Source organism: Pieris rapae, chromosome 1 (genome assembly GCF_905147795.1).
Source record: "Pieris rapae chromosome 1, ilPieRapa1.1, whole genome shotgun sequence".
NCBI classification, from domain to species: domain Eukaryota; kingdom Metazoa; phylum Arthropoda; class Insecta; order Lepidoptera; family Pieridae; genus Pieris; species Pieris rapae.
Genome location: NC_059509.1, coordinates 2,541,475 through 2,554,449, shown reverse-complemented (window position 1 = coordinate 2,554,449; position 12,975 = coordinate 2,541,475). Strand labels below are relative to the sequence as shown.

General features: G+C 32.5%; 2 protein-coding genes across 2 annotated transcripts; one reads left to right on the top strand and one right to left on the bottom strand.

Moving 5' to 3' along the window:
• Positions 1-2,030: 2,030 nt before the first annotated feature.
• LOC110998818 (beta-hexosaminidase subunit beta) lies at positions 2,031-10,403 on the bottom strand. Its single transcript, XM_045627890.1, has 10 exons — positions 10,169-10,403; positions 8,460-8,673; positions 6,522-6,631; positions 5,765-5,973; positions 5,430-5,542; positions 4,750-4,951; positions 4,053-4,179; positions 3,536-3,619; positions 2,915-3,117; positions 2,031-2,251 (listed from the first exon to the last, which is right to left on the bottom strand). The coding sequence occupies exons 1-10, from the start codon at positions 10,337-10,339 to the stop codon at positions 2,062-2,064; spliced, it is 1,623 nt and encodes a 540-aa protein (XP_045483846.1). The 5' UTR covers positions 10,340-10,403; the 3' UTR covers positions 2,031-2,061.
• Positions 10,404-11,476: 1,073 nt separating this feature from the next.
• On the top strand, positions 11,477-12,341 carry LOC110996299 (ER membrane protein complex subunit 7). The gene has a single exon (XM_022263900.2). It carries the CDS (start codon positions 11,579-11,581, stop codon positions 12,266-12,268), a length of 690 nt encoding a protein of 229 aa, XP_022119592.1. The 5' UTR covers positions 11,477-11,578; the 3' UTR covers positions 12,269-12,341.
• Positions 12,342-12,975: the final 634 nt, after the last annotated feature.

Sequence of the window (12,975 nt, the reverse complement as noted above, 5' to 3'; positions counted from 1 at the left end):
GTTCGAGCGAATGTTGAAAGTGCTCATAGTCCATTGGTTCACAGCTGGGGATCGAACTTACGACCTCTAGGATAAGAGTCGCACTCTGAAGTCACTAGGCCAAAACTGCATATAAAATTGCTACCGACATTTAAATGACGATTCATTTTTACCTGTGGGTATTAAGTAACAAAATAAATAAAACGTATTATATTATTATATAATTACGTAACACTTTTGAATTTAGGGTATGATAAGTCATTGTTGATACTGTTATTTTTAACCTGTGGTTTTTTGATAACACTATCATTACTTAAAATTTTATCGTATATGATAATCGGACGTAAAAAGTTTCTCAGTAGACTTGAGTTATCACCCAATTTCAGCTTTAGATTAATTTTTCAAACAAAAAAGGTCAATTTAAATTTTAAATTCTGGATAAAAAAATATTTCAGTGATTCAGTGATCTTTATCTTTCGATTCGATTCGCACCTAATAGTACGAGATCTGGCTGCATGATAAGTGCGCTCATTGGTTATTTGCTAAAAACCAAATATTTATGCATATTAATAATAAGGAGAATGTATATCTATCAAGTTGTCTATAATAATTTGGCCTCTAGTATTCATTTATTTATTTAGTACTCCTACAGCTAACATAAATTATACATAATTACATACAAATACACTGAGAATATAGCACAAGGTGGAATACATGATACATTTAACACAAAAAGATTTATAAAAGGGAACAAACAAACAAAAATTATTTAATACATTTGACTAATTGTGATTTAATTTATTTAACTAAGCTTAAGTTCAGTATTATTAAAGAATTTATTTTGATTTGATTTTAGGACGATATTTTAAATAACAAGTGAACGAAATGTTCACTTATTTTATTAGTATTAGTCTTCATGAAGGATATTAACATAAACATGTGTAATCATGATTTCGATACGTTTATACGTTCATAACGTACATTTATGAATGATATATCAAATTGAAGCTATTTTTTTTCTATAAATTAAAAATCTATAAATATTTAAGGTAAAGTGAAAGAGAGTTAACGCATTTTGAAATACTTATATGTTATATTCAATGACGTGTGTTGACCCAATTCCATATCCAGCCCATGATATAATTCTACATGATTCATATCTAATATTTGTTCTAGATATTTCTTTCAGTTTAATATTATGGGAATTTATTGACAACAAAAAGTAGAAAAGGGTAATAGACTGAACGTTTAAATAAGCTTTACGTCAAGTGCACTACGATTTGTCAGTCCAACCGTTTGAATGCAGAGATTTTCTTTTTTTTTAGGGGTAGTAAAACAAATGAAAGACGATAGGCAAAGCGGTTATTTTAATTGGTTAAAGGTCAAAGCAAACATATCAACTCGGAAAGGGATCGTCACCGTATCACCTCGAGCCTCGAGTTTGTATGAAACTACTGCGACGCACACTAATCGGAATCGTAACGTAATCGCTTACGACTCTCCGTCCACCCTTCCCTCTCGCAACATTCCTGCCGAAACCGAGCCGTAAGCGCGGCGTTGTCTAGCCGTAGGCGAATTGAAGTACAGGAGCTGCCGATACGCTTTGGTTACGTGCATACGTTATGTTTATTCATTTATTTCACTACATTTTTCTATCTTAACAATAACTACTAATACGATATAATTCCAAAATAACTCCCAAACCAACTATTCTACATAAAAACATTAAAAAATTAAACTTATATTCCTAAATCTAATAACTGGATAACAATATAGCAAGCAACTCTTGTGAACTCATGTTGACGCCTGGTTGACGGCCGGCGAGGCGAACAGCGATACGGTGATGATCCTTTTCCGAGTTGATACGTGTGATTTGACCTTTAGATAGTTAGCTTTGAACGTCTTGAAATAAAGCTGCTGTTTACCAATCACACTCAAACGCTTTCTTTAACCAAGTCCAAAATCACATACTTTTCCATACATAAGTTTTGTATCTAATCTATTTCTATCTAGGCATTGACTAACTTTGTGTATATAATAAAACAATGATAGCAATTATATCGTTTATTAAAGCCTTAAATTCTATGGGATACAAAAGCCAGGTCCCGAAGGTGGTTGTGCATCGATACCTCGTCTTATCATTCTACATGTATGTTCTTCTATACGCTGGTACACTTCTAAAGGTATTGTATCGAAAATGGAGCGCATTCGTCTGCCGAGCGTGTTTGCACTCCACAATCGTTCAGCGACCGCACTGGCTCGCGGCCAGACCCTGCAAAATGTGTCATATTTACCCTATATTGGAAGTAAACCTTCATACATAATTTAGACTATCGAAAAATTATAATGGCAATGTTACATTAACAGTATTTTTTTATTGCAAGCCGTTACGCATACAGCTTTTAACTTGCTGTTGAAATGGGTTAGAACATAACGATTGTGGTTTGACATGACAGAAATCTCAATGAAGAAGAAGCTGACGTAATGGATAGCTTTAACAAGCGTAATATGGAACGTTTTTAATGATGGATAATTCTCTTCTTTAAAAAAATCGTTTAAGTTTTAAGGGCCCAGTAGCCTTCTTAGAAAACGATAAAACAGACGTAGAACAGTGTCTAATAGGAGAGTACCTACTTACAAATCATACCAATATTTAGGTTAAGTGTCAGAATCGATACTATGGGCTAAGTGTGTTTCCACTCTCCCGTATGTTAAAAACTTTATTAAATTTCATACAAGAATTTTTGGTTGCGCTATTCTCGTCTGTAACTCTTAAGTAAAATATACATTTCTGCGTCTTTTTCACAGTTAAAAGTGCAGGAATTCAGGAAACATTAACATTTATTTTGTTCTTCATTCCAACTACGGTTATCCTGCTTTTAACCAATCAAAATGTAGGTGCATATAAACTATATAAAACCGAATGTTAGTTAACCTGCTCATAACATTTCTGTCGTCGACCATTTCTCCCCACATACAAGCCTCTCCTCCCACAATGCCGTTCGCCAAAGTATTGTTAAATGTCACATCGAACACCATCTGGCGGGGATCAGCCCAGTAGTAATCTGGCCAGTTGCTGCCCAAAGCGTCCAGGTACCAGGTGGATGAGAATATCAGTCGGTGTCCAGATGTTAATATCTGTTACAGATTTAATTCGTTACTGCTGTCGATATCACTATATCCAAGTGATATCTATGATAATAAAAAAGTTAGGATGCGGGTGCCGAAATGTTTGCCAGGGGCGATTTCGGGATTATATAAATTATAATATTATGAAATTACTATGTGAATTGTAAAAATTAATTGTGAAATTGCCCCTTGCCAAAAAAGGGCACACAGATGCACCAGAATTGGATTAAAATGGAAATTTGTTTAAATGCATATAACATATATAATGTAAAATGTATCTGAATAAAGGCTATTATTATTATTATTATTATGTGAATTGTAATCAATAACAATATTTTCAAAGTATTAAAGCACTAAAATCTATTCAGAATTGGATTGGACATTTTAAGTATACATATCATTATTATTCTTAACAAAAAGACCTTACCGAGACCATTTCGCTAATCCAACTTCCCTTCCACACTTGAATTATTGTTTCTTTTGATAGTGGTACTTTTTCGTCAAATACTTCCTGTAAATAATAGCATCGAACATAAGACAAAAAAGATAGTTTTGTCACCGTAATTGCATTTTCGGTATCGTACACGAAGCTGACATATGCACAAATTTTAGTTATTTATTGTTACAGGTAAATAATTTTCTTCTATTGAGGGAAATGCTTGTTTGAGTGTAGTTTTGCGAACGGATGGCGTAGTTTTGCTCTTTCGCGAATTTTGTAAATGTTTTTGACATTCAGAAGCATGCCCTAAGACGCATCTAAATTGAATAAATAAATTTTGATTTTGCATTTTTGATTTTGGTGTGAGTCCTGTTAAATGTAGAGTGTGTTACAGGTAACACCACTTCGGATCGCCAGAAGGTCTTTAAAAGTAATGAAACGCAAAGAGTTCCTGATAATAAATTTGACTTTTGTTCATATTTACGAAAAATGTCTAAATGCTCACCTGCCAAAGTACGACTTCAGAATCGTTTGCCAGCAACGGTATAGCATTTTCCATGAAGAGACCATGCAACTGCGTCACACTGAGGTTGTGCGAGTTCATGTATTCGCGTAGTTCTGGATTCGAACGCCTGATGAAAAAATCTCATCCATTATATGAACAACCATCGTGTGTTTCTGTATTATGATTTGATTTACTTGATTCGTTTGATTTAAAGACCAAAGATAGAAGAGAAAACGCCTGCCGTTTATTCGATTTTGGTTTTGTACGATTTGAGTTATATTTTATGAAAATCCATATTTATGCGCCTATTATGCCGTAGTTTGGACATGGTGTAAAATTGGGAGGTCGTAAGTTTGATTCATTCCATGCTTATTAAAAAATATTAAAAGGCCGGCAACTCGCGAGCCCTCTCGTATGGGCGGCGGTATCACTTAACATCAGGTGTGCCTCCTGCCCGTTTGCCCCTGTTCCATAAAAAAAATAACTTCTTGTATCTAAGCAGGCGATTACACTTTGTTCATATGTTCTTTAAATATAAAAAATTGAATATATTTAAAATTTTAGTACTAATAGTAACTAATTTACATATGTATGATATTTTGTTAGAATATTGCACATCTTCTGCTGCTTCTCTCAAAATTTGGAAAATTCATTTGCAATGATAAATAAATAGTGAAAAATAAAAAACGGAACGTACCAACAATCCAATTCGACTTCATCACCCCCAATGTGGAAGTATTTATCCGGGAACCAGGTCTGCACTTCTTGAAATAAATCCCTCAAGAGTTTGTAGGTGATATTCTTAGTTGGGTTCATGGGACCCAAACCGACAACTTTGTCCTGTCTGTAACATTCTGTCAGCACATCGGGGAATGCATTACCCCATGACCGAGTGTGACCTGAAATTTGGTACCATTAAATGGTAACGTGGGTTGGCGTAACTAAAGGGCCATTGAAGTTTTACGTAAGCACTATAGGGGCTGGGGGGGCTTTAATTTTCTTATTTGGTCATAACGTCAACAGTAATTATTTACTGTTTTACACATTGTGTATGTTTGAAAACGAAATGCATTTCCTAGGATTCCTACAAAAAAGTAATACGTTTACGTACAATTATTTTTGAGAGGTTTGCATACTTTTGCTGACAAGAGAAAGGGGTAGGGGGGATAAATTTCTGTAAATCTACTGGCGTAATACTGGAACGACCCTTATCCAAAATATAATTTTATTACACAACTTGTCTGTAAGTATAATTAATTTTTAACTTTATAGGTTTTGATATAGTAAAATTATATTTCTTCAATTGATATAATAAATCCATATTATACAGATTCAGGAAATTCGTGCATACTTTATTCAAGCTAATGATGGTCTTACCTGGTACATCAAATTCAGGTATAACTCGTATTCCACGATCTCTTGCGTACTCCACTACTCTTTGTATGTCTTCTTTGGTATAAACCATTGAAGAGTCATACGCGCCTTGCTCGCTGAAATTAAATATTATTAAGTACTGTATATGTGACGAAATAAGAACTGTTAATTAACAAATAAAGGTTCGTAGCCGATATACTAATAATAAGAAATAAATATAGTTACTTAATATTCTAGATCAATTTTTTAATTTATCGTTACTTTTATAAGATTGGTAATAGTTACTATTAATACTTTATCATAATTACAGTTTTTAATTTCGTTACGTAAATTCTAACCTCAACTCCGGGAACCGTTCGCTCTGATAGGGAAAGCTCTGATCATCGACGATATGCCAATGGAAAACATTCAACTTATTGTAGGACATCGCGTCAAGCATTTTCAGTATATTAGACATCGAGATATAATGGCGAGATGTGTCCAGTAAGAGACCGCGATGGGCGTATTGAGGATAGTCAATTATTTTCGTCGCGTTTACTCGTAGCTCCTGTAATATAATTTGCTAAAAATTAGAAAATGCAAGTTTTAAATAGATTATATCTATAAACGAGCAATTCTTGTATATATATATAATTGGAATGTCGGAATCGGCTCCAACGATTTTTAATGAAATTTTGTACGGGGGGGTTTCGGGGGCGATAAATCGATCTAGCTAGGAATCATTTCTAGAAAATGTGATTTATTCGTGTTTTATCAACTTAAACATAAACTTACTTTTTACTTTTTTTGTAAGATCGAAAAATATTATTCATATTTCATAATTTTATTAGTATGTAATTCGGACTTAAATATAATTTCCAAAAACACAATTTATAAAAAAAAAATCCGAGCAAGGCTCGGTCATCCAGGTACTTTCTATAATATGATTCAGCTACACAATTATCATATTCGAAATTCTAAGTCAAAAACGCAATTCAAGTAAACTTTTACTGTACTATAGTTATACATAGGTGGATACTTATAGACGAGCAGGGCATTACTGCTTTGATTTTATAAATTGCATCCAGTAGAGATCTCAATAATATAATTTCTTACATTACGATCATTTGACAGGTAAAAGAGCTGCGAGAACGTCTCTAGACCTCGTATGATTCCCCAAATTGACGCACTCCTCAGCGTCGACGTTGAAGACACGTTCAGTTTATCTGAAATTAATATAGTGATCCAATGTAGAGAAATATGTACTTTAAGAGTATCAGATAAAACAAAACAACCTAATCCTAGATAATAAACAGTTTTTTGCCATTTCTATTTGACAACAAGAAGTAAATGTAAATTAGGGCGAGCACAAAAAATTGAATCTTTCTCAATCGCAATACGCAGCACAACCTGCATTCACGGCGTTCTGCCGACGTGGGCTTATTACTATTGCTGACCACTTCTTATTATATGGCCTTGTACATCAGTTTTAAACCATTCATCGAAATAAATAAATTGTTTGAGTTCACTTTACGTAAATTTCCTTGGCCCGTTCTTTTTACAAATGAGTTATTTAATTCGACAATTTTATTGTATCTGTATGTGATTATGGACTCATTATAATGAGAGATGAATTAAAATGTACTTTTTATGAAGACTAAATAGTACCTACCTATCATTAGGTTATAATACATATTTTTAACTGTATTTCAAATCATTTTTATGTAAATATATTCAAGTAGTCTAGTTATTTGTACGTAAAATAGTCAAGAAGGAAAAAATAGGTAAACATATAGTAAACGTGAAGAATGTATATAAATTGCTCACGCAAAAATTTCGATAAATCATGATAACTGCGCAATGGTTTGCTATGCGCCCGCTTCATTTTAAAAACAATTATGATACAGGCAACTTGAATGAAACGCATTTACATATTCCATACACATAAATTAGGATTATTAGGTACTCAAATTAATCCTAACATTTTCAAAAGTTCTTTACATAATAATAAAAAAAACAACAGCGCAATAAGATTACAAACGCTAACTTAGTCTCAGATTTCTATATATTTTTTTCATAATAGATAAGTAGGTATGCGCCACACACATGACATCGATTTTTGGGTCAAAGGAAGATCGTTCTCACGATAGAAACAGGAGGCTATGAATGCACAGCCGTAACAAGGCGCAAGCCTCTAGGCCCATACTGCTTTACTATATTTCACCGACTAAACTTAATATAATTATGTACTTTATGAAAAATCAATAAGTTGCCTTACTTTTTTTTTCTTTTTATATGAAATAAAACTAACGTCAAATGCGCTCCAAGTCCAAATCCTTTAGACAAATCCGTAATTCGTAGTTTTTTTATAATGGTCGTTAATCTATTTATCTGTGGCAACAACAAATATTTCCACGAGAGGTCAGTAACCTTAATTCGAAATCGTAAGTGTTTTGTTTATATTCTTTATAGTAAATACGATGTTTATTAATTCTTAGAAGATAAATAATTGATATGAATGTTTATTTTAAACAATTGCTTACTTTTAATCGCTATATGCAACATTATCAGTTATGCAATGCAAAATCTCTGATCCGTCGAGTCATTCATAGAAGTGCATTTTCAAATCAATTTATTTCACAAGATACATATTTAACATATTACAAAATTGTTCCTAATTTTCTGGTTTGAATGGGAGAAAATGTTTATATTACATCCAATACCTAAAAATGTGTGAGTTGTGAATGCGTTGAATATTGGTACATGTAGATCATTATTTTTACTTAATTAAAAAAGAAATATTAATACACACGGTCCTAAAAACAGAGGCAAGCAATCAGAGGTGCAGAGCACCCTTCGCCTTGTTTGCAAATCGTGCCCTAATTTTATTATCAACCCTAAGTTAGAGTTGGTTGGGGCGAGCTCATGATTCATCATCCACCACCATTGTCCCGATATCGCCATTGAATTTTAGGGCCGTGATTATACGCTTGTAAGCCTATCATCGTGTGGGTGTTTTCACTTTTCATTCCGAATTTTAATAAAAGTACTTACAACTCTCATCCATTTCAAAATGCGGGTACTCTTCGCAGGGTTCGGTCAGGTCCAACTGCAACTCATCGATACCTCCCAGGTAGTTCTCATCCCGGCCAATTCTTCGTTTACGACGCTCGTGATTTCTTCCATGGTGTAATCCACTTTTGTTTTTTATTACGAAAGAATAACGGTTTATTGCATTCACTAGGATTGTGCAGTTTTGTCCAACTACCTGTAAAATATCAATATATGGTGATTAATAAAGTTATTCAGGCCGACTCAACTGCGATTAATCACAAATTTGGGCAGAGGACATGGTGCAAAGGTACACATTCTATTTCTGAATTCCTGGGGTGTCATATCCAGGATATTATTACATACAGCATAGCAGTCCATAAACTTTAGTACAAAATGCTGTTCAATACAATCGGAGTATTGCAAGGTATCACAGGACAGACAGTTGTACGTGTTCATCCAAGGGTTATTGAAAAACGTTCTGTCAACAATAGATTTTGTACAGATATGCAAATTTAGTAGATCCTCCAACATTACATTAAAATAAAATAAAAATTACGTGGTAACTAAAACAATAAATAAACTAGAAGTTCAAGAAAACCCATACGAATTTTCATCAAAGGCAAAAAATATATTATTATATAGTAAGGACCTCAAAGTGGCCAGTGTACTTTGACGAAATATCGAGAGAGAGGAAACGGTCGGATACAATCCCATTAAACAGTTGACACCATCTGTTGATAGGAGGGTTGTAGGAAAACATACTTATGCGAGAGACAGGTACATGAACGATATTTTTATTTCTCATCTTTATTACAATCAATTGAGATCTTACCAATCAATTCAGTATGCACCCTGATTTGAACACGAGACGTCATCATGACTTGCGGTCGAACTAACTACTGTACTAATGATGCAGTAAATCATTTGACTAGTTTATGGCGTAAAAACATTTGCAATATTAGCATTTACTTCATAATTAAGTAAACTCTATTTTTTTCTCTTTATTAAATTAAACTCTATCTTTAAAAAATCTAACTCTATTATTAAATTGTTTATTTGCTATATTTGAATTTATTAATAAATTCATCTCAAACAATCGCAATGTATTAATTGCATGCAACTGTGTTTTCTTTTAAATGCACGCATAAAATTCTTGAACCAGATTAGAGAGTTAATGTCGAAACATCAGTTAACATTTAAGTAAAAAATAAATGTAGCCCTCAAAATCATAAGAATCGACCATCAAATGTATTTTGTAAGATGTAAGATTTTTTTCATTATTGCAAAATAAACATGATTTAATATAAGCAATACACGCGGCGCTCGACTACCTGTTGAGTATTCTGTAGATATTAGCATTCTATTAAGATACAATTAATATTAATTATAATAGCTATTACGGATTACTTAATGATTAGAGTTTAATTTTGTTCGAAATTGCTCCTTTCAATATCCTTCATGAGAACTCAGATTTGCAAGAGGGACGCAACAAAATCAATACTTGCACCAAAGAGTTTTGAATACTATTGCTACGATTTATTGATAACATGGATATTCTAAAGCTGAAGCTGAACCAGCATTTTGTCATTATCAAAGATATTTATTTCCATTATTTTATTAAATTTTAAAGATATAAATAATTTAATTTTTTTGTAATAAAGCAATCACAAAGTTTATCTCATAAAATTATGATTTATTCCAACACATACCTTTACTTTAAAATGGGAAGGGTTGAATAAAAAATATTTGTTTTCTTTAGTTTCCTCTTGGGGTTTGGGCCATACATGTCCTTTCGTGGGAGGGAATTTTGGCCCTGGATTCACGATGGACATTCCCGACCCGAGTCCGATAGACACGAATAATAATAAAAATATCATCATTTTTGTTGAATATTAAACGCCAAGCGATCAGATGCGCGGTCTACGCTACACTGATTATATATTTTCTTCAATGTGTGTTTGTGTAAGTGTAACGATGTATACTGTGTATATAATTAAGATTCATTTGCGATAACCTTTTGGACATAGGATAAGGAAATACGAAGATTTTTCTGTCATTCTGAAAACGTAAGTTGTTGTTGATTCATATAGAAGTAAATTTTGAAGAATAAACGTGTCATGTATATCATGATTCATGATCATGCCCGAAGCCTTTCTATATTTTTGATTTAGGGTACTTAATGACATGGAATTAGCATTTTAATCCCAGAAAAAGTGAGCCTAGCTATAAATAAATACATACACTATCTAGATAAGTTTATCATAATGCTAATACTTATAATGTTCTTCACGCATTAAAATCTCAAAAGTGAAAAACTGTTATAGGTAATATATAATAAATTATAATATAATTTGTCTACATCATTGGTCTATTGGCTAGCATGTTCGACTGCGATCGTAAATTCTGAAAAGAATATTCCAATAAACGTCAAGCTGCTGATCCACCAGTTACTCCGTGTCCGGTCGTGTGACATCCGTTGCAACGTGATTATAAGAGAGTTGAAAGTTGTTATTTCTCTCAATTTTCTCTTTGTAAGGATTATACTGAATCCGAGAGTATGCAAAGTTGTAAAACAGAATTTTTGCTCTTCCAAATTCTCAAAAATGAAATCTGTTAACATCCTTCTTTCGGCATATCGTAGTTAATGACTAGGTTTATCAAGGGCTAAACAAATCTTTAAGAAAAATATTTCTTGTAACGATAGGATTTTTTAATTTCATATCAAACTATAATCGCAGAGTTTGTTCTAATTCAAATATTATAGGTCAACTTAATCTTAACACTGCATAAAGTTGTTCAGGTAATTAGGTTTGGCTACTATAAAAAATATACCTGTGTATTAAATTCTCAAAATTTTATGATTTAATTAATTTCTTTGTATATAAGAGTTAGTTTCGAGTTTTGTATATATATTTCCAATTTCATAAAATATTTATTAAAATACTGACGCCTGGAATATCTGTGACAAGCTATCTTATAGCTCATGTGAATCTATTATCAATGACAGTCTCCTTTTGTCAATTGTCATGATTTCGTTGAAAATATATGTCGATTGATTTGATACAAATTTCTTGATTTATATATTTTAATAAAACGTAATTAAGTATAAATACTTTAAAATGAATCGTAATATTTTAACGGTTATTATTCCAATTGTTTTTGCAAAGTTTGTTCTGTGCACAGTCCACTCTGGATCAGCTCAACCCTTATTTGAAGATGAAGTTGGTGTTGAAAGGTATATCGTTGAAGGTAGAGTTTTTCCACCTGAACCAAACGAAGCAAGCAATTGGCAAATCGACACACGAATACATATTAATGGTGGCGAGTATATTGGATTCGTAAAAAATGACGGGTCATTCACTGTACACAATGTACCTTCAGGATCGTATGTCGTTGAAATTGTGCACCCCGACTATATGTATGAGCCCGTCAGAGTAGAAATTAATTCAAAAGGCAAAATAAGAGCAAGAAAAGTAAACTACATTCAGACATCACAGGTTATTCAAGTACCATATCCTCTGAAAATGAAAGCAGGGTCTCGATGCAGATACTTCCAAGCAAGAGAACAATGGAGAGTTACCGACTTCCTATTTAACCCAATGGTCATTATGATGGTGCTGCCTCTTTTCCTTATTATGATTTTACCCAAAATTATGAATGATCCAGAAACAAAAGAAGACTTAAAGCAAATAAGTAATATGACCAAAATGTCTGAATTCCCAGAAATGTCAGAATATATAACTGCAATGTTTAGTGGAGGTGCAAAGCCTAGTGCTTCAAAAGCAAAACAAGTCAAGAAAAGGCAGTAAATCTTCTGTTATTGTATTTAGTCAATTTATGTTATAGGAAGTCAACCCTTATATAATAAATTATTTAAAGTTTTTAGATTGTTTCCATAAATCTCACTTTGGTATTATTGCTTCAAATATGTACTACTTACAATAGGAGTACATATTTCTACATCCCTGTTTGTTTTAGATTTGCAGTTAATTCAAATAGATATTATACATGTTCTACTTCTAAATATAAATCAAGTAAAATGAATATTTATTCTCTGAATTAATCCATTCCAAATAAATAAAATGGCAGCATAAACAAGTCTATTTGTAAAAACACCATACATACCTCCAGGGAATAAATAAAACAAGGTATTTACATACTCATTATTAAAAATAGATTTATTGAGATTTCATTCCATACAAAATCTTTCAACTTAAAATGCTACACACAAAAATACAAAAGGTAAAAAAAATCAGTCATGAATTTTGGACGGAAATTAATTAAGTAACTTGCATTAGTTACAATTATAAAACGAGATTCATAAAGGTAGTAATATCTAGAAAAAAGTTAATACAGCTTTCTATAACCTACTTGATAGATGCCATAATAGTTGCATGTAGATTAGAGTATATTATACATGGCATATATTTATTTTAAACTTTGCCAAAATTTTATTGCTAAATAAAATATAAATATTGAAAATCGTAATTGGTGTCATTAAATGTGGACGGGAGTG

Excerpts from the sequence above, each read along its gene's own strand:
- LOC110998818 (XM_045627890.1), bottom strand. The coding sequence starts at position 10,339 with ATGATGATATTTTTATTATTATTCGTGTCTATCGGACTCGGGTCGGGA. Across the intron at positions 8,674-10,168 it reads CTTCCCATTTTAAAGTAAAG|GTAGTTGGACAAAACTGCAC; the intron begins GTATGTGTTGGA and ends GATATTTTACAG. Across the intron at positions 2,252-2,914 it reads GACAGAAATGTTATGAGCAG|GGTCTGGCCGCGAGCCAGTG; the intron begins GTTAACTAACAT and ends CACATTTTGCAG.
- LOC110996299 (XM_022263900.2), top strand. The coding sequence starts at position 11,579 with ATGAATCGTAATATTTTAACGGTTATTATTCCAATTGTTTTTGCAAAG.